The sequence below is a fragment of the Gopherus evgoodei genome, chromosome 12 (assembly GCF_007399415.2).
Source record: "Gopherus evgoodei ecotype Sinaloan lineage chromosome 12, rGopEvg1_v1.p, whole genome shotgun sequence".
Lineage (NCBI taxonomy): Eukaryota > Metazoa > Chordata > Testudines > Testudinidae > Gopherus > Gopherus evgoodei.
In genome coordinates this window covers 41,150,516-41,176,766 of record NC_044333.1, presented here as the reverse complement: position 1 = coordinate 41,176,766, position 26,251 = coordinate 41,150,516, and the positions used below count along the sequence as shown (strand labels likewise).

The window sequence follows — 26,251 nt, the reverse complement described above, 5'->3', positions numbered from 1 at the left end:
CAACCCTCTGCCCCTTAGAGCAGCAGCTCCCTGGCAGGAGACAATTAATCAATGACGTCAGTTTCACTTTGTATTTGTTAGAAAGTGGGTTTCCCTTGATCAGTAGAGTTCCCAGTGCAACCTCTCCTGTTGGGCTCAGGCTCAGCAGCAACATATTTCTACACAACCCAACGTGGGGCTGGAGGACAGTGTCCCTGCAGCGTTGTGCTCACTCCTGCTTCTCCATGGGACCAGAGCCTCCTTCTGCTTCACCTTGGCCTTTCCTCTCACCGAGCTGTAGTGGCAGGGCACACGACCAACAGGAGCCCACATCGAGGAGGCAGCAGAATGGAGACACCCAGTGTCAGGGATGCCCCCACTCTAGTATTCAGGGAGGGAAGACATGGCCTCTGGTTCCCAGTGGACCGAAGCTAGTGGTGCCCAAGGATACTGAGTTTCCTTGCTCTTGTTTGTAAAGTAAGCCAGACCCAGGAGAGAGCTGTGGGCTGAATGGCTGCCAGGAGCTTTATCCTGGCCCAATAGCTGACAGCCGCCCTCCTCCCCCAGCGCAGCAGGCAGAGTGCCACCTGAGCCCCGGGAGTCCTACCCAGGCTCTGCAAGGCAGAGGCAGCACCGGCAGCCACACAGTGCAGGCACTCAGGGAACAGAGGCCGTTCTGCTGGCAGAGGATGAGCCCAGACTGGCCCAGGGCCAGCATTGGGGGAACCCTCTGGGCCTGAAAGGACACAACGGCCCCCGATGGATACCGCGTCAGACAGGCAGAGCCAGGGCAGACAGGTCACGCGAGCCAGCCCCGCTGGGTTTTTTGCCATACCATGTGCTGGTGGTGGCGGTGCACGTGCCCCTCTCTCTTCACAGTAACCTTAGCAGAGTGCTTCTTGCTGGCAGAGTCCCAGGCATGGATGAAAAAGGTCTTTTTGTGCCCGTGGAGATGGAGGCGACGTTTGACTGAGACGACTCCATCTGTGTGCACTTTGAAGTGTGTGTCATCTGACAGGTACGCCGTCCGGTTCCTTCCTGCGCAGCCCTCGAAGCTCACTGCAGAGAGGGAGACAGCAAAGCCCAGCAGGAGAAGGGGGTTAGAAGCAGAGTCACCCTGCCCATCTGTGTATTCCAGTCCCTGCCCCACTAGATACCAGGACAGCCAGCAGCTGGACCTCCCTCTCTCTGGACAGAGCCCTGCCAGCCTGGGGCCCGTATCTCCCACACTGTGCCAGGCTCCGTGGGCCTCGCTCTGGGCACTTAGCAGCCTGCTCCCCTGTTTTGGAGCTCTGAAAGCGCAGGACAAAAGTGAGACAAAGCTGCTGGAGAGAACGCGAAAGGGGCGAACAAGGAGGGCTGGTGTTAAAGACTGAGCTTTGCCAGCCTCCCTGCCTGCAGCAGTGGGCTGAGGGGAGGTGGTTTCACTGAGCTGTCACCCACAAGCGCAGGCAGAACCTGGATCCTTTACAGCAGCCAGCGGAATGGCGACTCCGACCGGCGAGTCTGCGAGCAGTTCAGAGGCCAGGCTACAGCAGAGCAGAACATCCTGGACGCAGGGCCAAGGGCCATTATTAACCCATTAGTCACTACGCGGCTCCCCAGCCACAAAGCCTTAGCAACTCGGCCTCAAGACGAATTGCTCTGCCGAGGGCAGGGAGAGACCGCAGGGTTTGGTGCCTGCTAGCACCAGGCGGGGGGTCGTTAGCAAGGTTCTCAGACTGCAGGGATACAGTGGTTGAAGAGCAAGGCTGCGCTATCACTCTCAATGGAGATTCTGCAGCAGCAGCAACTGGGACGTGATCTCTGCCCTGGAGTACTGGAGGGGAGTGGTGACCTGCGTATTCGCAGAGTCTTCCACATACACACCAACGGCGAGCTGTACGGCCGATCACCCACTGGGAAACCCAGGCCAGGAAAACGCCTCAGCCAGGCCTCAGCGGCTGCCACGCAGCGGCTCATGCTCGAGTTAAAGCAGATGCTGCCCAGGGGCTGCTTTGCAGCAACATTGCTTGACCTGAGATCTCAGATGTTACAGAGGCCACTTGCAGCTCTCTCGAAAGAGACGTGTCCCCCGTAGTCTTCCAGATGCCGTAACATCCCACCCCATCCTACACTGCTTCTAACCAAAGCTACGGGCCCAGCTTCCAACAGCTAACCCCCTCCCCACCCCCGACCTAGGGATCCTGGACAGGCACAGACTGATGGTAACCGTCAGCGAGTCTCTCAGGCTCTAGCTGAGGTCCCAGTCTCAGCCAGAGGGCACCCGTGCTCCACTTTCCTTGGCCCTGGGGACAGCAGCAGCTCTGCCAGAGCAAACAAGCAAAGTTCTCCAGACTGGGTGCCAGCAGCGCAAACAGCAGTGCTGGGCTCTGGGAACTGCCCTGGGCTCCTGGGGGGTTGGTGTAAAATGGTTTCACTCGGGGTGAGATTTATGGTGGGCTTCGTGGGGCCCACGCTGGGATTATCCGGTAAGGAGCCTGGGTGGGCACAGCAGGGCCGGTAGCTCTGCAGGCCCAGCCACCCAGAACTGCTGGCACAGGTTGGAAGGGGATTCCCGTAGCTCACAGCCCAGGAGCCACTGGAGGGGTTTGCTGCACCCTCCCCTCGAAATCATACCCTGACCGGGGCATCAGCAACTTTTTTTACGTGTGGGGGGGGGAGGAAAACCAGCTTCCATTCCAGACACCAGATATCCTGCATTTATTAATGTAAGCCCCAACTTTTGGGTTGGGGTGAAGGGGAGCTGAGTTGTCTTCCCCATGCGGAATGCAGGTTTTCCTTCCCTCCCCTCTGCCCCTAGCACAGCAGGGAGTCCCAGGTGCTGTCTAAGCCCAGGGCTAATGGCAGCCCCACTGCTTTGTCATCACAGCTCCAAGATCAGCAGGAAATGGCTGCGGGACCCCACGCCCTCCCCTACCCAGGAAGCCGGGTGATTAACCTGGGAAAGGAAGGTCTGGAATGCGGATGCTCCCACTCAGGCAACCATCCCAAGTGGTTACCACTAACATAGGTGAGACCCACCTGCCTCTTCCCAGGGGCCAGCCCCCAGAGCGCTGACCGGGCAAGGGGCACCTTGCCCCAACTCCCGGATCTCACCCCAAGGAAATGAAGCGATGCCTAATTTCCCCCCCCAGCCCCCGCAGAGCCCATCCCAGCTAGTGCACTAGGTTATTAATGCCCTGCACGGTGAGCGCCAGGTGGGGGGGGGTCACTAAAAGCTTTCACGGTACAGCCCTGCTTTAATGGCCTCTCCGGCTCTCCTTCTAGGCCTGCCAGCACCAAACAGCGAGCAGTTTAGAGGGTGGGGGGCGGGATCCACAACCTGCAGCCCCCAGCTGGAGAAGCAACATGGCCAGCTCCCAAGCAGGGTGAGCCACTGCCCCTCCGATTTGGGTAGCCTCCCATTGCTGGCCCCTGCTCAGCACGGCTGTATGGCCGGGGTGGGAAATGCATCCCAGCAGGGCCCAGACAATCGATAGTGCAGCCTTCATACGAATAGCAACATTAAAGCAAAAGCCTCTGAGGGTGCGGAGTAGGCCGCTGGCTGAGAGGGTAGCTGAGTCCCCCGCCTCCATCAGAGCAAGCGCTGCGCATGACAGGCACTTTCCAAGCACCTATGGCAAAGGCTCCCTTCACAGCCCATCTTGCAATTACACAGCAGCACAACTTAAGAACTTTTCACCCAGAGGCTTCTCAGGCTGTGAAGTGTCAGATCCAGAGCACCTATAATCCCGAAGTGCTGCATGTGCGCCAGGACAGTGTGCGTGGGGGGGGGAGGGGGCGTGATGCAGCAAAGTTTATAGGAGGTGGAACTAGGGTGCTGGGGATCCAGCCACACCCCCTGGCTTGAAGTGGTTTCCACCATACTCAGGGTTTACTGGTTGATAATACCTTAGTAATTGGAATCATAGAATATCAGGGTTGGAAGGGACCTCAGGAGGTATCTAGTCCAACACCCTGCTCAAAGCAGGACCAATTCCCAGCCAGATTTTTGCCCCAGGTCCCTAAATGGCCCCCTCAAGGATTGAACTCACAACCCTGGGTTTAGCAGGCCAATGCTTCAACCACTAGTCTATCCCTCCCCCTTTGATTCAACAGCTCTCAGCACTCGTGCAAATTGTTCCAGCGCCTGACAAAGTTATGGGGACATTTCATCTTTCAGGGGACCCGCACTCCGCTATCTGAACAGGAGATTTTCTTTGTTCTCCTGCTGAAGAAGAGGGGTCTTCGTTATCTCCCCTCTTTCCCCCATACAAGCCATGACTAACAGTCGCCTGCATCAGGGAAGGAAGCCGGGTTGGTTTTAAACAGGACTTTGACCACAGAACCACTCCTAGGGCGTGTAAAAGTGCTACGTTCGCTGTCCCATCCACCAGCCCCAGAGGGCACAGCTGAAATGCATGCAATGCTCTCCTCTGTCCATACTTATGGTAGCATGAGTCCCACACCTATGGAAGTGGTTTTGTTTGCTTCTAATGAGCAATGTACAATGGGAAATGTTTCTCCATCTCTCAACACCTAACCCATTGGTTCTCAAACTATGGTTCAGGAACCCCTTTTAATGGGGTGGCTGGGGATGGCTTAGACTTGATGGGGCCTGGGGCTGAAGCCCTTGGGCTTCAGCTGTGGCCCCCTGCCCGGAGCAGAGGGGCTCGGGCTTTGGCCCACCAACTTGGGTTGGCAGGGCTCAGGGTCATGTAGTAATTATTGTCATCAGAAGGGGTTGCGGTGCAGCAAAGTTTGAGAACTCCTCAGCCTTGGAGGGGGTCTTGCCTCCTTAGGCAGCAAATCCCTTAGCAGATAAGTGGTCTCGCTGGCCACCAGCACTGAGGCAAGTCACCCTCCATGCATGCTCCCAAAGACCTGTTACACAGCAGGTGGCAGCTGGCTGGATACATGAATGGAAAGGTGCTTGCACCTACCTTCCCACCACCACAGCAGGCTACGGTCGCTGCTATTTTGGGTAACAGCCTAAGGCCAATTCTTTCCCACTAAATATTAGAAACAAACAAGTGTTGGGACGTTCAGTGTCAATCCATGTTGATGGGAACTAAAAAGCTTCATAATTAGAACCATGAACCCAAGCAAGGGAGCAGAAAAATTATGAAACCAGCATGGGACACTGATTCCAAGCGAAGAAGGCTTTGGGCTGTGTTTTGTGTTTGTAAAAGCCTTATTTTATCATGGAGAAGAGTTAGCTAGATGGCCAGACACCCTGATCAGGGTTAGAGATCATGCAGTTCTTCTAGCACGCAGGAATGGTGGGTGGAGCAGTTTGCCTTGTACCTGGCTTGCCCTCACCCAGACTTCCTAAAAACCTGATTTGTTAAACTGAGGCAAAGCCCTGGGGGAAAACTCAGCTGGTTTAAAACTGGTTATATTGGTTGAGCATGAGCCCATAGATTTATCATTGAAAGTTACACAGATAAGCCAGATTTAAACCCCATGAGCATCCACCCACAGATGTACTAATTCAACCCATCATGCCTTTCATTAAACCAGTGCCAGTGCATGAGCAGACCAGGCCTTCACAGAAGTGACAGTCTCTGCACGCCTTGAATGGACTGACAACCCCCGAAGGCCTCTGCCACCATCCCGGATCAGTCTTTCCTCGGATCATATGGGAATGGGGCATTTTCCTTAGGGGAGCACCGGTCTCTGCCTGACCTTGGCAGGTGCGGATTGATCAATCAGCATTCTGCACTGGAAGCAGATCAGCTGCAGGGGCAGCACCCAGATCTCAGGGGAGTTCCTGTTACCACTTCTCTACTCCTACCATGCTCTGCAGGTCAGTATTCCCAGACTGTCCATCCTATGGGCTTTCCCGAGTCGCTGCACTTGTCTGGAGCCAGGCCTAGAAGCTAAAGGAGACCCTTAGAACACAGCTCAGGCAGGCCTGGATCGCACACCATCAGTCTGACAAGTGCTTTGTAAGAGTCAGCTTGGAAAGACAACGATCTAAGCCCCTTATAGTTCTCCTGCCCTTGCTCGCTCTGAGTAGCTCCACTGGCTCAGGGAGAAAGGGGAGCAGGATCTGGCTCATGGCTATTGGGAACCAGGTCAGTCCCCAGCATGACAAAACATGAGAATCCAATTTCAAGTATCGATCTTCAGTGAAACCAGAGAGTCGACAGCCACCCACTGCAGAGCTTGGTTTCACCCAGATTCTTGCCGTGCTTGACAGAAGAGCCAGGACCCAGCCCACTTCTCTCTCTCACACACACACACACACACACACACACACACACACACACACACACACACAATGAAACAATGGGTGTTACCATACACACGCCAACGAGGGTGATCAGTTAAGATGAGCTATTACCAGCGAGAGAAAAAAAAAACAACTTTTTGTAGTGGTGATCAAAATTGAAGCGCTCATCCAGCACTCTCCAGAGAAAGGGGTGGGTTGTCTTTATTACAGAGAAACTGAGCCGCAGCGAGGCTAAGTGACTTGTGCAAGGTGTCTCAGCAAGCCAGCTGCAGAGCCAGGAACAAACCCCCAACTCTCCTGCTCCCCTAGTCTTGGGTTTTACGCTGGGATACCACACTGGCCCTTATGTCATGATGGAAGCTTGAGCCTTTTCACTGGAAAATGTGCAACAACATTGTCCTGAGAAGCCAGCCAGTGAGGTAGCGAACGTTTCCATTAACCATCAGAGCTGGGAGCCCCTCCCTTAGTGAAAAGTGCTTTGCATTTGCAGCGGGAGGGATTAAAGGGTTACATTGTACCTGGTTAGGAATTGCATCACAGTTCAAAGGCTGGGACACCAGTTAATGCTCTGCATGAGGCATCCTCAGAGATGACTGGCTGATTCAGCCAGTGCAAAACCATGTGCAGACACCCTAGGTCCCAGAGGGGCCTTGGAGGACAAAAGGAGAAGAGCTTTATTGTTATACCCAAAACGAAGAGTGAGCCCCGGCAGGACATAAAGCAAGAGCTGGAAGAGTTCTAGCCCACGAAAGCTTATGCCCAAATAATGTATTAGTCTCTAAGGTGCCACAAGGACTCCTGTTCTTTTTGCTGAACCCAGACTAACACAGCTCCACTCTGAAACCTCTCACCCACCTTGTGTCTCTAATATCCTGGGACCAACAGCAGCCTCTATTCCTTTTAGCCTCCTGCAGCAGTGACTTACATAGGTGGACTGTGTAAACCACCATCCTTCTATTTGCTCTAGGCTTTCAGTTTCTTTGGGTGCTTCCCTTTGTCCCACTGCTCAGACGATGGGACAGAACAAGCGGAGGAAATGGGCACTTGCCACTGGGTTTTCCGTAACTGAATTCCCTAGAGTCCTCTAATCCCTCCTTTCAGGGCTAAACAGCCACCACTTCCATGCTCTCTTCCTTTGCCATCTTGAAACTAACATTGCAGCAAGATTCTAGCCCAGGGTAGGCAACCTATTGCACACGTGCCAACGGCGGCACGCAAGCTGATTTTCAGGGCACTCACACTGCCCAGGTCCTGGCCACCGGTCCAGGGGGCTCTGCATTTTAATTTAATTTTAAATGAAGCTTCTTAAACATTTTAAAAACCTTATTTACTTGACATACAACAATAGTTTAGTTCTGTATTATAGATTTATAGAAAGAGACCTTCTAAAAACGTTAAAACGTATGACTGGCACTCAAAACCTTAAATCAGAGTGAATAAATTAAGAATCGGCACCACTTCTGAAAGGTTGGTGACCCCTAGGATAGACCCCGACAACTGGAAAGTGAAACTGACCAGACGCTATAAACCAGGGGTTCTCAAACTGGGGATTAGGACCCCTCAGGGGGTCGTGAGGTTATTACTTAGGGGGGTTGCGAGCTGTCAGTCTGCACCCCAAACCTCGCTTTGCCTCCAGCATTTATAATGGTGTTAAATATATTTAAAAGTGTTTTTAATTCATAAGGGCGGTCACACTCAGAGGCTTGCTGTGTGAAAGGGGTCACCAGTACAATAGTTTGAGAACGACTGCTATAAACAGAAGCCTGTGTAAGGGGCCAGTCCGTTTACTGTCACTGTTTACTCCCCTGGGTTGGAGCAGCAGCACAAATGGTGAAAAGCAAGTTTGACTTTTAAACCTCTTTCAGTCTAACCACCTAAGGGAAGGAAATGGGTTTAAAAAAAAATGTTTCAACTGGACAGTGTCCCTACAGTGAAGGCAGCACTCCAGACGTGGACAGACTAGTGTCTGGTGGATACAGAGAACACTAGTCTTAATCTTAAAACAATATTATGCACCTTGCGTCCCCTTTGCTTTAACTGCTACTGGGCAGAGAGAACGTCAGTGGAGAGCAGAGCAGCCATTCCATATATCATAACGGGGCCCTGAGCAGATCTTCTATAGCACCGACAGCTCAGTGTGCATTATGTAAATGGAGGAAGGCAGCTAAACACCTTCTCTAATATACTGTTTACTTCTGCCTTTCCTCATGCACAACCTGCTGATCCACCCTGGAGTCAGAGCTCTTACCAGCAAACCTGTATGTGTAAACAGGAGTCTGCCCCTGTGAACCGCTGACACCTGGGAGCTCTGTAATGACAACCAACTGCTCAAAGGGATCAAGAGAATGAAGAATTTTCCATGATGCATTAAGTGGACAAAGTCACACTTCTCCCTGAACTTAATCACGTCTGTAACAAGTAACCCCTGAGATCCCATCACTGACAGATCAGAGCAAAGCACTCAGTTTCCCAGGGTTTTTTTAGTTGGTGCATTTAACCACAATTTGTAGAGTCAGGTTTATTTCTTCCCCTGTAGATTGTGTTCTGTCCCCACCCCTTGGGCAGCTGCAGAGAAGAGCAAGGTTGTGTTTGTTTTGTTAAAGAGCAAACTATGGACGGGGGGGGGTTAGGAGGGGAGGAGACTCTCAGGCATGTGTACCATTGAAACCACTTTAACTCATTCTTTGCAATTGACTAAATTCATAGACTCAGACTCCAGGACTGGAAGAGACCTCGAGAGGTCATCGAGTCCAGTCCCCTGCCCTCATGGCAGGACCAAATACTGTCTAGACCGTCCCTAATAGACATTTATCTGACCTACTCTTAAATATCTCCAGAGATGGAGATTCCACAACTTCCCTAGGCAATCTATTCCAGTGTTTAACCACCCTGACAGTTAGGAACTTTTTCCTAATGTCCAACCTAAATCTCCCTTGCTGCAGTTTAAGCCCATTGCTTCTTGTTCTATCATTGGAGGCTAAGGTGAATAAGTTTTCTCCCTCCTCCTGATGACACCCTTTTAGATACCTGAAAACTGCTATCATGTCCCCTCTCAGTCTTCTCTTTTCCAAACTAAACAAACCCAATTCCTTCAGCCTTCCTTCATAGGGCATGTTCTCAAGACCTTTAATCATTCTCGTTGCTCTTCTCTGGACCCTCTCCAATTTCTCCACATCTTTCTTGAAATGCGGTGCCCAGAACTGGACACAATACTCCAGCTGAGGCCTGACCAGCGCAGAGTAAAGTGGAAGAATGACTTCTCGTGTCTTGTTTACAACACACCTGTTAATGCATCCCAGCTACTGGGTGCCTTTGAGCAAAAGCAAACAATCGGAGGATTAAATCTACATCCTGCCAATTTCACCTAGTCTCTTCTCCCACCAGACAGCTGAACTCTGCTCACTATCAATGTGCCATACGCACTCAGAGGATGGAGGTCAAGCCACGCCCACTGCCAGGCTAGCTAAAGGAAAACTCTCTGAAGCCGTTAAAAACGTAGGACATCTCATCCAGCAGCAATCTGCTGCCAAAGTACCCAAACCTCTCCTTCAACCCCTGGGCAGCACCATTAGTCTGCACCTTGCAAGGGGCTTCTTCCATGGGGAGTGGGTGAACCCCTGGCTTTGGGAGGCTAGGTCCCCAGCCCCACCCCTTCCAGTTGAGGCCCCTCCCCTTCTGCACCCAGCAGAGCCCAGCCCCCACTGTGGCCACTGTCCTCCACCCAGCGCCCCCAGCTCCCACCCCACCATGGCCACTGGCCTCTGCCCCAGGCTAGTGCCCCAGCATCCCCGGATCACGCCATCGGGGCCGTGCCACTGAGTCCAACCCCTGCCAGACAGCCAGCCCCCCTGCCCCTGAAGGCGCCTCCTGGCCTGGCCCCCAGCCCCAGTGCTGAGCAGGGTGACAGGCAGGCAGTGTGGCCCCAGCGCCGAGAGGACGGGCAGTGTGGTATGGCCCTGGGGGCACACTGCAGTCCTCAGGCTGCCTGCCCCAGCCTCTGGCACAGGGAACGGCAGGCAGGATGGGGCCTGAGGCTGCTCTCAGAGAAAGGAAGGTGCCATTTTCTGAGTGCCTGTTCATCCTGGGAATTGCCCAGTACACCCCAGAGGGCAGCCATGCACCCCGTGGGCGTGGTGCTGCAAGGGTTCTGGGGTTCACAGCACTTTGAGCCTAGCGGCTGGAGACACTCTCATGGCTAAAGCCACCTTTGCATCCTCCACAGCCTTGGTGTCTGTTTCCAGGGTGGTCCATCAAGGCAATATTCTGCCATGGCATTGGCTGGTTTGCTTCAAGGCGTTAGCAGTCAGCTCTACTTCATTACAGGGAGGCGAGCTTGGCGGGGGGGGGTCTAATGAGGTGGCAGGTTACAGCAGTTGTCACCAGCACACGTGCCTCAGACACCCCTCGCAGCAGCCAGCGCTCTCATATTTGTGGGTCTGCAATCTGGCTCATGCTCCACTCGGGGGGGGGGAGGCACGAATCCCACACGCAGGTAAGGGGGCTGAGCCGATGGAGAAAGGCTGGCAAATGCCAAACACACAGTCTGAAGGGACAGGTCACAGTCCTGTGGTCGGCAGGCCAGCCGGCATTTTGATGACAAGCACCCACGCAGTGCCGTCCATACACTGGCAATCCTGCATACAGAACCGTCCAGAATCCTGACAGGACTTCGAGGTCCTTCCGCTCCACAGGCTTTTATCTGCTGGGTCTCCGTCCGACGTGCCCGGTGGAACTCTGGCTTTTGAACCGCTGGCTGCGAGGGGAGCTCTGTCTACCCTCCCCGACTGCCAAAAGGGCCCCACTGAGCAGGGCCGGATCCAGCTTTTTTGCTGCCCCAAGGCGGGGGGGGGGATAAAGCCGCAATCGGCAGCAGCTGTACTGCGCCGCTTCATTCTTCGGCGGTGGGTCGTTCGCTCCGAGAGGGACCCGCCGCCGAAGACCCGGACGTGCCGCCCCTTTCCATTGGCCGCCCCAAGCACCAGCTTCCTTTGCTGGAGCCTGGAGCCAGCCCTGACACGGAGCACAGCCAAGGGATGAACACAGTCCTGCAGCCAGGAGACCTGCCGTCAGGCTCTCGGGCAGAGCCGATGTGTCCCTCTCCCTGCGCGCGTTGGTTAGCACACAGGTCACCAGGAGGGCAGGGCCAGTGCAAGGAAGTTTCACGCCCTAGGTGAAACTTCCACCTTGCACCCCCCCAGCTAACCCCCCCCCACAGCAGCTAACTCAGCCCCTCACCTGGGGAGCCCCCCCTACAGCAGCTACCCCCCCCAGGACAGCTAACTCTTCCCCCCCAGCAGCTAACCCTGCCTGAGGAGACTTTCCCCCTTCCCTCCCCCCACCCTGGCAGCTAACCCGGCAGAGCGGAGGTGAGCTGGGGCTGGGAGCTGTTCCCCTGTGCGCTCCACCCCCGTTACTGCAGGCAGTCCTCCCCGCACATGCCCCCCACCCAATTCCACTCCACCTCCTAGCCTGAGGGGGCTTTTAGGCGCCCCCAACCACTAGGCGCCCTCCGCAGCTGCCTAGTATGCCTAAATGGTTGCACCGGCCCTGCAGGAGGGAGTGCTGACAGAGCTACCTGTCTCCGTTTAGTACGCTAAGCCATAGGCCGGGAGAGAGGCTTTCCCCAGACCTGGTATTACAATAGACCCCACGATGGAGCAAACCAGCTCCCTGCTGGGAGGGGAAGGCAGGCGTGAGTTTGGGGTTACCTTTTCCTACTAGCTGTGGGTCCCAGAAGAGCAAGGGCATCAGCTCCTGCATGGGATAAGAGACAGAGGGGCCCAGCGTCTGCATTTTACTGAAGTCAGACAATCCTGTGCAGAGCCAGCTGGCAGCTCCCAATTGCCAATAATAATAATAATAATAATTGGAGATATACCAATCTCCTAGAACTCGAAAGGACCCTGAAAGGTCATTGAGTCCAGCCCCCTGCCTTCACTAGCAGGACCAAGTACTGATTTTGCTGCCCCAGATTCCTAAGTGGCCCCCTCAAGGATTGAACTGACAACCCTGGGTTTAGCAGGTCAATGCTCAAACCACTGAGCTATCCGCCCCCCTCCCCTGTCAGCCATCCCTCCCCCCAACGGTGCCTGGGGTTGGGGTGCCCCCAAAGCCTGGCAAAGGCACTCTAGGCAGGATCTCTATGGCAAGAGACCTCCAGGATCCCCAATATGCAAATGAGGGGATCCCATCCTGGGCGCTGTCTGCAGCTGACAGGTGCTGCCTCCTCTGTGTGCAGCACAACTTCCCACCTCTGCACGGGAGAAACTCTTCCCAGGGGCCAGCCAGAGGGGCTGCTGTGGGGAAGTGACCTTGGAGACTCCCCAGGTCATGCCCCCGCCCAGTGGCATGGTGCTGCTGCAGGCACAGCTGGTCAGACGGGACAGAACAAATCCCAGCCACATCCTGCTGATCTCAACCGTCTCTGCCATTGCAGGATGTCAGACTGGCCTCTCCACACCTGTGCAAAAACTGTACCTGCAGAAAGCTAGGGATCATATGCAAATACAAAGCATTAATATGAATATGTATCATTTATGGAAATCCACCAGGTCATTAAAGCCTTCACTTCTTTGCCCACCCCCCAGCCAGCCATCATTCCCTCCCAACCACTTTCTCTTTCGTTCCACCCTCTGCTCTCTATCTCCCCTCGGCCAGGAGCGCGGCCTCCAGTAGCCACAGGCAGATTGCTCCAGTGACACTGTGACAAACTGGGAATGTTCTTAATGTTTTCTCGGAATACTGTGTTGGTGCCTCAGTGTCCCCTAGGCAGTTCTTAAAGTATCTAGGTGGTGGAATAAGGGTGTGTGATTGCTGCAGAAGAAGGGACCAGTGCACCTAAATGCCTGACACTCTGTCTCCTAGCAACTGATGGCCTGGGCCACTCCCCTGCAAAGGTGCCAGCTGAAGGTGTTGGAGACAAAGGGATCAGGTGACCTCCTGGCCCGGGAAAGGATCTGAGCAGAGAGGAGGGGCTGCGGGGGGGGGGGGGGGGGCTTGTTTGCCCTCAGCCAGCTCCACACTGACGTGGGGGTCTAGTTCACTGCCCCCCAGAATGGACCCGGCCGAGGGGTCTGGTTCGTGGTACCTACAAGCTCTGTTTTAGACCCTGTTCCTGTCATTGAATAAACCTCTGTTTTACTGGCTGGCTGAGAGTCACGTCTGACTGCAAAGTGGGGGTGCAGGACCCTCTGGCTTCCCCAGGACCCCACTGGGGTGGGCTCACTGTGGGAAGCGCACGGAGGGGCAGAGGATGCTGAATGCTCCAAGGAGAGACCCAGGAGGTGAAGCTGTGTGAGCTTCTTGCCCTGAACAAGTCTGCTCCAAGGGAGAGGAGGCTCCCCAAAGTCCTGCCTGGCTTTGTGGGGAGCTGTTCCAGAGTATCGCCTGGTGACTCCGTGACAGACACCCCCGCACACACTGTGTGTCTTTGTATTTGCATCTGCAGGGCCACAGGCAGGGCGAGGGCTATTCTCTAGCAGGAGTCTGGGATTCGGACCCTGGAGGACTCTGGCCATTCAGACTCTCCCTCCAGCATTTGGTAACCACCAAGATGCAGCCCAGAAGGGCCTCCCCATTGGGAGAAGAAGTGGCTGGTTGGGCCCCCTGGATGAGGACCCTCCCAGCCAGGCAGGGAGATTTAATGTATGCCCTGCTCACCACACTGAACACTCATTCCACAATGCGGCTTCTTCCTGGCAAACTGAGGAAACTCTGCTGGGTACAGCAGGGTCTTGAACAAACATTTTGCAGTTATAAAAAACATTTTAATCCAGTGAAAAGGGTGGAGTAGATCCTGGGATGCCCAGACCTCCTATGAAGAGCTGGGACAGTCTGGTGGTGAGACAAGGACACGGTCGCTTTACCCAGAGGTAGCTGCATTCCAGAGACGTGCCCAGGGATTCTCTCTCAAATTAGCACACATTTTATTGGGTTTCCGTAGCACCGAGATACTAAACGGACCTTATAATTTAATACCTTTGTCACTCCTGGTCACAAGCACTCACACAGTCACTAACTAGGAAGAGAACAGTCTAGTTCAGAATTTTTCCAATGTGAAAAATAATCATGAGTTTTTGTATTGCCAGCATCCCCTCCAGGTTGTGTTTTGGTTTTTTTTTTAACTCCAGATGATGGGGATGAATGATCTCCTGGGTCCCCCAAACTGATCTGGAACAGAGTCTAGTCGCGACTAAAAAGCAGGACATTAGTTCTGTAGATTTCAAATGCCGATTTTCCAGAGGCAGGCTCAGTCATAGACCCAGGGAGTCACTGGTAAGTTACTGCCGGCAGCACCTTTCATTTGTTTTCATAGCTGTTTCCAAAGTGTTTCCATTTTAGGGAACGCTCATCAAAGCTGTATGAAATCTTCTCAGTTCATGCTACAGAGTTTGCAAAGCTCTGGGATCCAGCACAATATAAAGGCAAGATCATTATAATAATGAGACACTTGCCACTTTCTCCATCACATAATGCAAAGTTGAGTTAGTCTATGGCTGTGTTTAAGGCTGTCTTAAACCCTTAAGAGGGATGGGAGGTGGGAAAGAAGGATTTCCCCACACTGAAATCACAGGCTAAGTAGAAAAGTTCCTACATTTCATTTCAATCCAGTTTCAGAATGACTCGCATATCTGTTCTTCCTGCAAGAAACCTTCTGGGTGAGAGCAGATGCTTTGGACAATTAAGGCAACAGCCACGTTAGGCAAAGACTCAGAGTTGCCCTCCCGCTTGAGACCATGTCCTCACTCTGCCCATTCCTACCCCCATGCCAGTGAGACAGGGGGCGCAAGGTTCCATTCCTGGCTCAGCTACAGACTGGCTGGGTGCCCTTGGCCAGGTGATTCGCTCGCTGGGCATCTGTCCCCCCCATTTGCAGAGCAGGGAGACCCTGGAGGTGAAGAGTGCCCAGACTCAGTGTCATACAGGCCCAGGCGAAGAGGAGAGTTAGACTGCCAACCCCTGAACAGTGCCCAGGCATCATAGTGGCAGCGGCCTTTCCTCCAGTCCAGGGGAATGGAGTGGGACACCCCTTTGGAGGGGGTCAGTGCTGCTCATACTCCTAGAGAGAGCAGACGAGATGTTCTCCTCCTCCCCTCTGCACACTGGCTCCCCAGCACCCCTGCTCTGGGCCAGGAGGCTGTGCCCAGGGAGCGTGCTGCAGAAAATCTCACCTTAGCACAAGAAAAGAGAGAGGACCACCCTGTGCTGGTGCCACTCTGAATGGAGCTCGGATTGACTCTCTTCTAATTTGAGAGAAGCAGCTGCCAAACCGGTTTCTCCAGGAAGCCTGGCTGGAAAGAAAGTGCATTCCTGCCCAGCCACACCCAGGCAGCACACAGCAGAGTTCACTTGTACCCTGGCCATGCAGATTCCTCCTCCCACAGGACAGGTGCTTGGAAGCGCTATGGACCGATCCTCCCGCAGCACAGAAGCCCAACCCAGGCACCGTCAGGGCACTGGACTGAGGTTCATTTCCCTCCAACTCACTTGCCTGCTCTGGCGCCCAGGGAACAAACAGAGAATTTGCCACAGAATGGAGCAGCTCAGTTCGAAACTCCTGTAACTCAGCTCTGCAGAGACTGAGCAGCTCTCACTAAGAGCTGGGGCCAGATGCAAAGCTGAGGGGTTGTGTAGACTAAAAATAAATAAATAAATGAAAAAATTCAAGATACATGCAAAATATTTGCTGCATTAGCAGTTCACACAAATGGCTGCATTAGGCTAGCTGGGGGATGCACTAACCCACATTATAATCAACTTTTAACAGCAAAAGGCCAAGATATCAGACACTGAAAAGTGGCTTCTGGCCCACGCAGAACTACTGGCAAATGACGCACAGTCAGTTATGGGCCTAAAAAAATCTGCCCTTGCACAATACTGCTCCAGTCCCCTGATCTCCTCCAGCCAGGACAGAACAAGCACCAGGACAGGCAAAGCTACTTATACCTACGATAGGCTGCCCAGTGAGAACCCAGGCACGCCATGAACCACCACCCAAGCCTCCAGCGGCCTGGCAGGGCCGAGCTTGGGCAGACAGTCTTACTTTGAAAGGACGGCGATGGCACAGAGCACCAGCCTACCACTGGGCAGCGTGTGACCGTCACACACGATACTCGCCCTGTCCCTACTGCCCTTTGCCAAAGTAACGGAGCAGCCTGGAGAGACCCCTTGTTCTTTCCTCAGTCCATCTCAGCAGCCACGTGGTGCCACAGGGTGGCCTGCCTGCGGGAGCTTTGGACACAGGACGTGATGCCCAGACCCATCACTGCTCACTGTGTGATGTATGAAGAAAGGCTGGCACTAGCCTAGATCCGGGAGACCCAGGTTCAATTCCCTGCTCTGCCAGAGATTTCCTGTGTGACCTTGGGCACGACACTTAGTGCTGTACGATGAGGATAACAGCAGTGCCCTGCCTCCCAGGCGTGTGTGAGGACCCTGAGGCGCACCGATAGGACAGTGATGGAGGCCCCGGACACAGTGCCCAGGACACAGAGAAGGCTCTCTGAGCACCTGAGGCACAAGGGCTGTGGGATGCTAAGGGTTTGATGAACAAGGGCTTCAGGATTCCTCCCACTTGCGTAAAGCAAAGATTTTCTGAAGCCTCAGCTAAAAGGAGTCACCGGCTCTGGAAGGCTTTGGAGTTTTATCATTTGTCATTTAAGAGCTGAAAGCAGAGTTACCAACTTTCTATTTGCAGAAAACTGAACACACTTACCCTGCCCCCTTCTCCGAGGCCCAGCCCTGCCTCCTTCCCCGAAACCCGGCCCCACAGTAACTCTCCCCCTCCCTCACTCACAAGCTCATTTTCACTGGGCTGGGGCAGGGGACAGGGAGGGGCTCCAGGCTGGCGGTGCAGGCTCTGGAGTGGGGCCAGAAATGAGGGGTTCTGGGTGCGGGAAGGGGCTCTGGCCTGGGGCAGGGGCTTGGGGTGCAGGAGGGGGTGAGGACTCCCAGCTGGGGGTTCGGGCTCTGGGATAAGGCCGGGGATGAGGAGTTTTGGGTGCAGGAGGCGGCTCTGGGCTGGGGCAGGGGTTGGAGTGTGGGAGAGGGTGAGGGCTCCAACTGGGGGCCAGGGATGAAGGTTTGGGGTACAGGAGGGGGCTACAGGCAGTGTTTACCTCAGGTGGCTCCTAGAAGCAACGACAGGTCCCTCTGGCTCCTTGGCACAGGGGCGGCCACAGGGGCTCTGCGTGCTGCCCCGTCCACAGGCACCGCCCCATAAGCTCTCATTGCCATGGTTCCTGGCCAATGGGAGCTGCAGAGCCGAGGCTTGGAATAGGGGCAGCACACATAGCCCCCATGGCCGCTCCTGCGCCTAGGAGCTGGAGGGACCTGTCGCTGCTTCCAGGAGCCACGTGGATCCAGGCAGGGAGCCTGCCTGCACCACTGCGCCACAACCGGACTTTTAACGGCCCGGTCAGAGAGCCACCAGGGTCCCTTTTTGACCGAGTGTTCCGGTCAAAAACCGAATGCCTGGCAACCTTTGCTGGAAGGAGCAAAGGTCTGAATTCAACAAGCCTTGTTGCCTGAGCCGGGGGGATGGCGGGGGGGGAAGAGGGACAGCGGAATATGCCAGTGTCAGAATTCAATATGGAGGGCATGGAAGTAAATGGTCCACAACAGAGCTGGAGCGATGCTGTGAGATGTCCTTGTTTGCTACGCCCCACGTATCGGCAGCAGAGACCCAGGGTCATATTAACCTGGGCTGTGATCCCAGAGAGGGGACGCCACGCTAGCCTTTAGCACAGTGCCTAATATGGTCATCCTAGTCCGACCCACGCTGGAGCAGACTTTCACTCCAGCTCAGGCTGGGGCAGGGAACAATGACATCACTCAGCTGACTCAGTCTCCTTCATTCAGGCCCAGCAGGCCCCAAGCAGGTGGAGGTGAGTCATTCGCTGGCAGTAAAGTGCCAACCCCTCCTGAACAGATAAGCGGCTTAGAGCTGCAGATTAGCCAGACAAGCTCTCACCTCCCACACTGGAGTCAGGGAGGGGTTCTGGGTTTATTTGTCGATGGTGCAAAGGCAGTGAAACAATCAGCCCCTAGGTTTGGGCAACAACCTGTCTCTGTGTTTTCCCAAATCCAGCCGCTCCTCCACAAAACGCAGCCCCCTGTCGTAGGAGGAAGTGAGAATCCAGAGAGACTCATCAGTTTTTATGGATCTTGGGGACAAACAGGAAGGCAGAACTCCTACCCCGCCTCTCCCATGGAAACACCTACTGCCAGACAGCCCCCTGATGTCATACTGAAGTTTCACCATGACTTCAGGCTTGCAAGACAGAGTTTCTCCTGAAAGGTGATTCAGTGCGAAATCACCTGTACAAAGTGAACAATTCACCGAGGCTGCCAAAGGCGACAACCCAAGAGGGGACGTTGGTAGCTCAGGGAAGCTGGCCAGCCCAAGCCCTACGCTGGCAGCCTTTGCCGCTGGTCGGGGACCAAGGCTCTGGATGCGGCAGTCCCAGCTCAACACAAGCACACAGACAGAACGAAGGGGATGGGGCAGCACATGCTACCAAGGGGACAAAACCAAGGTGCAGGGAGGCCAGTGAGGGAGTCGTTGTGTTGCTGCTGCCTCCCCAGAAGCTAGTCAGGAGTTGGCCACCAGCAGCCACACTGCACAGCTTAGGCCAGAAGCCAAAGAGCCGCGCCCCCCTCCCCAAAAGGGCAGAGGGTGTCAGCAAGACCCTATTACCAGATACGCTTAACAGATAAATAAAACAGGTGAGAGAAGCAGCAGCTGCCTTCTCCATTAGCTGTCACCCTGCCCCAGATTCCAGATTTCGAGCCCTCCTGTCTGCAAGAATGGGACGGGCAGGATCAGCCAGAAAAATCTGTTCCAAAGCGCTGCACAAGCTAGTCCTCTCCCTCCACTTGTGGCCGCGATGCCATTTCCTCCTCTGTACCCTGGGGACACAGAGGTGAAGTCACCTGCCACGGTCACCAGTGAGTCAGTGCCAGAGCTAAAAGCTCAGGAATTCCTGGCTCCTAGCCCTATGCTCAGTCCACTAAGCACACTGCATCTTCAGCCCAGTTTGCAGGGGCTAGAAACAGCTGTGGTCCAAAGAGTGGGTAACCACCTGTCTTTGAATTCAACAGCAGATGCTACTGAGGTCCTTCAGAAAGAGATGGTTTGATCCCAGTACCTGCCACCCCTTACGTGAGAAGTTCAGCAGGCAGAGCAGTTACAAAATGTTGTATAAATGTTCCTAACCAATGGTTGCTGCAAGAATAATGCAACAGGCAGCATTTATTCTTTGCAATTCATTCTTAGGAAGTTGCATCTTCCTCCATCAAACTCTTTCATTAGCTCTTTAAAGGGCCTTATCATGCAATAAAATCTTTAGGGAAGGTTTAGAGTAGGCACCCAACTTCCTCCAGAGAAGAGGTGTTTAAGCACAGATTGGATGGCCAGTTAAGAACCCCCAGACCTCTGGCTGGTTGAGGTCTCCAGTCATGATCACAACAACAGGTGTTTTTTTCTCCTAAGCTCAATGAGTCCTGAAACCTACCCAAACAAATCAGCTGGAAAGTGCACAGGCCCTAATCATGCTAATTACAGCCCAACTCCTCAGCCTGGGGAAAGCTCCCATGCTTCAAAGGGAATCAACTGAGTCCTGTGACTGAAGTGCCATGATTAGCTGTCTGGAGCATTGGCTCAGGACAACCATCCTCCAATTCCAGGGCTGCCTTTTAGATCAAATTTACTGCAATCAAACAGCTATCCCTGTGGCATCTAAGGACCAAGCCCTTAAACCAGAACTTAATGTGTAGTGGACAGTTTAATATAGAACATCAGAAAATACAAGTGATCCCGTTCCTCTCCCTGGCACGGGGCTAAACTCTGATCTACCACGGAACTGTGAGAGGGACATGACCCCACTGGGCAGGGACCCCCTCCGTCAGAGGCACAGATCAACCTTCCAACAGCATTCAGCATCAGGGTTACTTTGGAGCCACCTCTCCCCGGGAGTCCCATGTTCTGGTTGCCATCTGTGGAGTCTTTTCCCACCTACGCTGGCTAGGAAGCTGTGGACATTCCTGTGATGCAGACCCTGCTGCTGTGATCCACTCCTCTCACCTGGAGGACAGATCCCGGCAGAGGACTCTGCTTGGGCCTCCCAGGAGAGGGCTCAGACACCTCAGCTAGTGCAGAATGGAATGGTTTGTGTTGTGTGGCAGACACTGCTAGGAGCACGAAGCAGCAGGCTGCATGCTTTGCCTCCAGCAGGTGTGGGTTACAGTCCAGAAAGCCCTGAAAGGCCTCAGATCCCGTTACATGAGGAATGGCGATTCCTCATGTAATGGGATCTGCCCTTTTCCACGTGTCCTGTGATGGGAATTACAACCTGCTGAATGGCTCTTTTGCTGCCAGTCCCAGGTCTGGACTCTGTTCCTTGCCACTGGCTATGGAATCAGGAGAGCGACAACTCCGGCAAGATGCTGCCTCTAGCAAGCCCCTAGGCACAGGGCAAGGCCTTCCTGTTTGCTCAAGCTTTTGACCTCTACTAATAAGCAGCAAGGACGTCAGGCCTTTCCGACACTGGGCCTTGGAGGTAGGGGAGAAAGGAGGGGGACAAGCCCAGAGCAATTTCTCATCTCCCCTTCCCCCAACCTGGGAGCAGAACATGGCAGTGAACAAGGGGATTTCCAGCTATCACCAGCATGAGGGATCGGGGTGGCTTTGCAGAAAGATGACTCAGGCTGCCAAGTGGCAAACCACCCTGTCACGCCAGCACAGGCAAGACTGGCAGCAGGGACTTGGCAGAGGGACCCAGAGAGGGAGGACGAGTGAAGCAATTTTTCTAATTATCAATGACAACAGAGGTGCAAAGTCTAACTTGTGTCTGCCAGGTTCCAGGGGCCCAACGGTGCAGGGCCTCTGAAGACCTCACTCAGCAGGAGGAACTACCAGGAGTTTCTCCCGGTCCTCAACTACTCACCCAAGGGATAGAGCTTTCCACTGCTGCACTAGATCCGAGCATGCCTGTCTTTCCAAAGGCTGCCGACCTACAAGTGAAACCCTATCAACCATTAACCACAAGTACACAGCATTTCCATAGCAACCCTGTCAAAAAACAACAGAGCAGTCCTGGGAACTTAAGTGGGATCCCAACACCCAGCGAGTCAACCGAACACAGGAGCTACCAGCCTTTCTGACAGGGCACTACCCTGCTGGGCTGGCTGCTCATGCGAGACCCACTTGTCCTTCCTTTGTCTACTTTACAAACACAAAGAGAAAAAGGGTGCATTGCTCCCAGGCCTTCCCTATGGGCATAGGCTCTGCCCCAGTGCCTACCAACTTTGCCATAACAAGTGCCCCTAGTAGGGGCAGGAACACTTGCTGAAGCTATTCAAGAGGGCACCATATAGGCAAGGGAGGCTCTAGGCATTTTGCCGCCCCAAGCACGCCAGGCAGGCGGCCTTTGGCAGTTTGCCTGCAGAGGGTCCACTTGTCCCGTGGCTTCGGCAGACCCTCCACAGGCACGCCTGCGGGAGGTCCACCAAAGCCGCGGGACCAGCGGACCCTCCACAGGCAAGTCGCCGAGGGCAGCCTGCCTGCCGCCCTCATGGCGCCAGCAGAGCACCGCCCGCAGCTTGCTGCCCCAAGCACGCGCTTGGCATGCTGGGGCCTGGAGCCGCTCCTGCAAACAGGTGAGGGGCAAAGGAATGGGGCTTGATTTTACAACCATGCTGAACAGACAGGCATGTTTGGACCGGGATGCACAACAGTCACTTCTAGACTAGATCACAACAGCAAAAATAAAGTGGGTCCTAAGCTCTGCCCAACACCAGCTCATTCTTGGGCTCAGCTACAAAAGAACTCTGCCCCACACAACATCTGGGACCTTAAAAGTGCAGTGGTCACACTGGCCCCCACTGTTCCAAATGCCCCATCAAAGTCTCCAGTATGTTGTCTTTCACCATGCTCTTCAAAGGGTTTGACACCTAGCCAGAGCTGATTCTCCCCCCACAGCCCACTTCCTGGCATGGCTACACATTGTTCCTCACAAGCCATAAGGAAGCTAGATGCAGGCTGGAGGAGACCCCAAGCAACAGTTTGTCTTCTTGATAAGAAGTTTAGACAATGGCTTCTCACCAAGCATTCTTCCAGTTATGAAAGAGGCATTTCCAGGGATGGTGCAGTCACGAGCCAAAGTTGTGACACTAGACACCTCACAACTCTTGGTACCAGTCACACACAAAATCAGCTTTCCTTTGTTCCATAGTAGACAGCAAAAAAAGCCACCAGCCAACCCCAGGACATCAGAACAAAGGCAGCTAAGTACTGACGGTTCCTCTGCACCAGCTCATTCTTCACAGAATGCTGAGCATGGGAATTTTATCCCCAATGTCACTTAGCAGAAGCTCGAGAAGTCAGATTTAAAGGCTGCCAGATCTTTGATGATGTTAGGGAACCAATGTCTTGGCTCTGTCACAGCCCGCACTGGGAATTGCCATCTGGACAAACTCTCCTTCTTCAGCTCATCTTTGGGCACTTGTTGTCAACACTGAGACATGGGAGTGAGGAAGTGGGTTTAAGTGGGACTGAGGTGGGTTGAGGGAAATTGTCTCTTCTGGAGACCCATGAAGAAGAAGTGGAACTTGTGGTCTCCTTCTAATTTGGTCTTCTGATTTGCAAGTTTCCTGGGATGACACTAAGTTGGAGTGGGCAGCGTTGACTGGAGGAGGCGATGGGTGTGATGGCTAGGTCTACTCCCAGAGGCCAGGTTGGATGTTTGAGAGGTGCAGCACATTTGTAAAGGAAGCGTGATGTGTAGCGAGAGATGGAACCAGACACCACTGACACACCTGCGACTCAACTCTGCTTTAGGCAGATGGGTTTTGGTTTACAGATGTGGATTGGAGGTGCCTCCAAAGAGGGCCCCATTGCCTGCGTGTTTGCAAAACACCTAGACTACCAGCGGGAGCTACAATGAACAAAGAACTATTCATTCTCTCTGAGATGGGTCAGAGGCATCTGACGCAGTCGTGACCCCAGAACGCATGCACGACACAAGGCAGTTCAGCTCCAGCTTGCACTCACCAAGAGAACCAAAGCTCCATTTGAGGGCGGGGGGCAGGGCACACTTAACCTATCAACAGGCTCAGAGAGGACAGAGGCGCTGCGTTTGCTGGACATGCTACCATCCAGAGGCTCGCAATTACGACTTGTCTAGTGCGAGGTGTTTTACAGACAGCTGTGGAAGGGTCCTTCCCCCTAAAACCATACCGTCCAAGAGACCACAGCCCTGTAGACAGATTGTCTGCTTTGATTTTGTTGGTCATGCCTGAGAACCAGCTATTTACAGCCAAACCAGAACTAAGTCCCCCATTTAAGTAATTAATGAATAAGTAAGTAATAATTTCCTTATTAAACAACGTCAAAGGCCAAAGAGATGACCTACTTATATTACCGAAACTTCAGTAAGAAGAGCAGGAAATGGGCATTCCTGCTGCCAGGCACAGGGATGATAGTGAAAAGCTTTGAAGACAGATTGTCAGTGAATAAACACAAGCCACACACCCAAAGACGCTAGTTAGAACAAGTCTGCTTTCAGCTTGCCTTACGCCTCCCATAGCTCGAGGGGAAAGGGCAGATTTCAGTGAGCCTCTCTGCTTGTTAACACTTTCATGTCAGGAGCAAGAGCCACTGAGAAACATTTACTGGCCTAGTCCATAACTTCAGCCACTGTTACAGCACGAGGCTCAAAACCATAAAGCAAACTGCGGTCTTCTGACCAGCCATATCTCCCCAGCTCTCCCTTTTCCCAGCTGCTAATACAAAACATTCTTTCCTAACTGGACTTGTCCCTATCAGTGGTCCCTGCTGTAAGGGTGTTATCTGGTGGCTTCTCCAGCACCAGCCATTTTTACATCCAAATTGAACTAGAAAAACAGCCAAACAGGGATTAATTTGAGGCAGTCCCATGGGCCAGGTTATTGCGGTGGGCAGACGGGATGAGCACAATGGTCCCTTCTGGCCTTAAACTCTATGAACCTATGATCAGGAACTGTCTGCATGACGACAAACACAGCAGCCAAGGGAAACGGTCTCTGTATGAAGGCGTGAGCTGCCCTAAGACAAAAGATGAGAACACCTGCCTCGAGTGGAGCATTCAAGGAGCTGAGAAGTCACCTTACCTTTGCCCAGCACTCGGCCAGTTTCCAGATCCTGCCGGGAGACAGGGAAGGTGTAGCTCTCTGAGCCGAAACCTGGCTGGCACTGCGACACCTCTTCACAAAACCACCGGCCAGCCTGATTCCCAAGAAATAAGCGTTAGTAATTCACACATTCTGGCCTGGCCCTGTCGGTGATTTCCCTTAAACCCCATCGTTCTGACCCCCGAAAATCCTGCCTAGAGAGTTCTACTCTGGAGGATCCAGAAGGAATGGGTCCCAAATCTCCCAAGCTCCCAGGGGATCTGTATCTGGCATCTGGGACAAGTCACAAGCAGTACGTCCCCCAGAGCATCCCCATCTAGAAGGAAATTCCCACCTGCAACCTCAGCCCTCCTCTGCCCTCTGCACGGCCTGAATTCAGATGAGGCAGGAGCACTAGGCTCCAGGGAGAAAGTCTGTGTCCAGGGGCGGCTCTAGCCATTTCGCCGTCCCAAGCACGGCGACACGCCATGGGGGGGGGCTCTGCCGGTCCCGCGGCTCTGGTGGGCCTCCCACAGACATGCCTGCGGACAGTCTGCTGGAGCCACGGGACCTGCGGGAGGTCCGCCGGAGCTGCGGGACCAGCGGACCCTCCACAGGCACGCCTGCGAGAGGTCCACCAGAGCTGCCTTCCACCCTCCCGGTGACCGCCAGAGCTCCTCCCGTGGCATGCCACCCCAAGCACACACTTGGTGTGCTGGGGCCTGGAGCCACCCCTGTCTGTGTCACAGGCCAGCAGCCTCACGACAGAGCCTGTCCCATGAGACTCCCAGCCCAGGAACGGAGACCCAGAGAGTCCAACATGCCCTGAACTCTGGAGTCAGGGCCTGGCTATAGCACACAATGCTGGCCACTGCCGCCCCAAGGGGTGTCCCGGAGGCAGCGTGTGGGGGACACACTGCAGGGGGTACTGCCCTAACAAAGTGGGTGGCAGCGAGGCAGCCAGGATGGGAGCTGCCCTTACACAGTGGAGGTGGGGGCAGGAGGGGGGAAGGGGGGCAGCCAGGGTGGGAGCTGCCCTTACACAGTGGGAGTAGGGGCAGGAGGGGGGGCAGCGGGACAGCCAGGGTGGGAGCTGCTCTTACACAGTGGGGGTGGGGGCAGCTGGGGTGGGGGCAGGAGGGGAGCAGCCAGGGTGGGTCTGCCCTTACACAGTGGGGGTAGGGGCAGGAGACGGGGGAGCCCTTACAGCGGGGGTGGGGACAGGAGGGGGCAGCCGGGGTGGGTGCTGCCCTTACACAGTGGGAGTGGGGGCAGAAGGGGGGGTAGGGGACAGCCAGGGTGGGGGCAGGAGGAGAATGGGGGGCAGCCGGGGTGGGAGTTGCCCTTACAAAGGGGAGCGTGGGAGGCTAAGGGGGGCCAGCCGGGTGCTGCAGGAAGCGGCTCCGCACAGCCCCCCAGCAGTGAGCCCCGGTCTCTCCCTTGCCGAGCGGAGCTGGCGGGCGCAGTCCGGCCCCGCGGCTCCCCGCGCCCCAGCCCCGGTACCTGCAGCAGCAGCAGCAGGAGGCAGAGCCCGGACAGGCGGCCCCGCGGCGGCCCCATGGGGCAGGAGGCGGCAGGTCGGTGCGGACCGAGGGTCACTCCGCTCCGCTCCGTGCGCGCTGCAGCGCCCAGTGCCGGCCGGGCAGGTGCGGCCGCTTCCAGCGCCCCGCCCCGCAGGTGAGGAGGCTCCGCCGCCCCGGGAGGCGGGACTCGCGGCCCTGCCCCGCCGGGAGGGGCCCCGCGGAGCGCCCTGTGCCGGGGGTGCGCTCCGCTCTGGCGCGTCCCCCGAGGCGTCTTCCAGCGCCCCCTGCGCAGGGCATCCCGCTCCTAGCGGGCTCCTGGGCAGCCGAGAGCGGGACTCCGGGCAGGTCCCTGCTGATGAAATAACGACCAGTGTGTGGGATG

General features: G+C 54.8%; 1 protein-coding gene across 1 annotated transcript in view; it reads right to left on the bottom strand.

Moving 5' to 3' along the window:
* Nucleotides 1–25,972, bottom strand: part of LOC115660513 (B-cadherin-like) — a 45,065-nt gene extending 19,093 nt beyond the window's left edge. The window contains exons 1-3 of the mRNA XM_030581986.1: nt 25,850–25,972; nt 24,347–24,461; nt 815–1,038 (exon numbers count right to left, since the gene is read on the bottom strand). Of these exons, the coding sequence (XP_030437846.1) occupies nt 815–1,038; nt 24,347–24,461; nt 25,850–25,906 (396 nt within the window). The 5' untranslated portion in view covers nt 25,907–25,972. The remainder of the gene's footprint in view (nt 1–814; nt 1,039–24,346; nt 24,462–25,849) is intronic.
* Between the last annotated feature and the right edge of the window lie 279 nt (nt 25,973–26,251).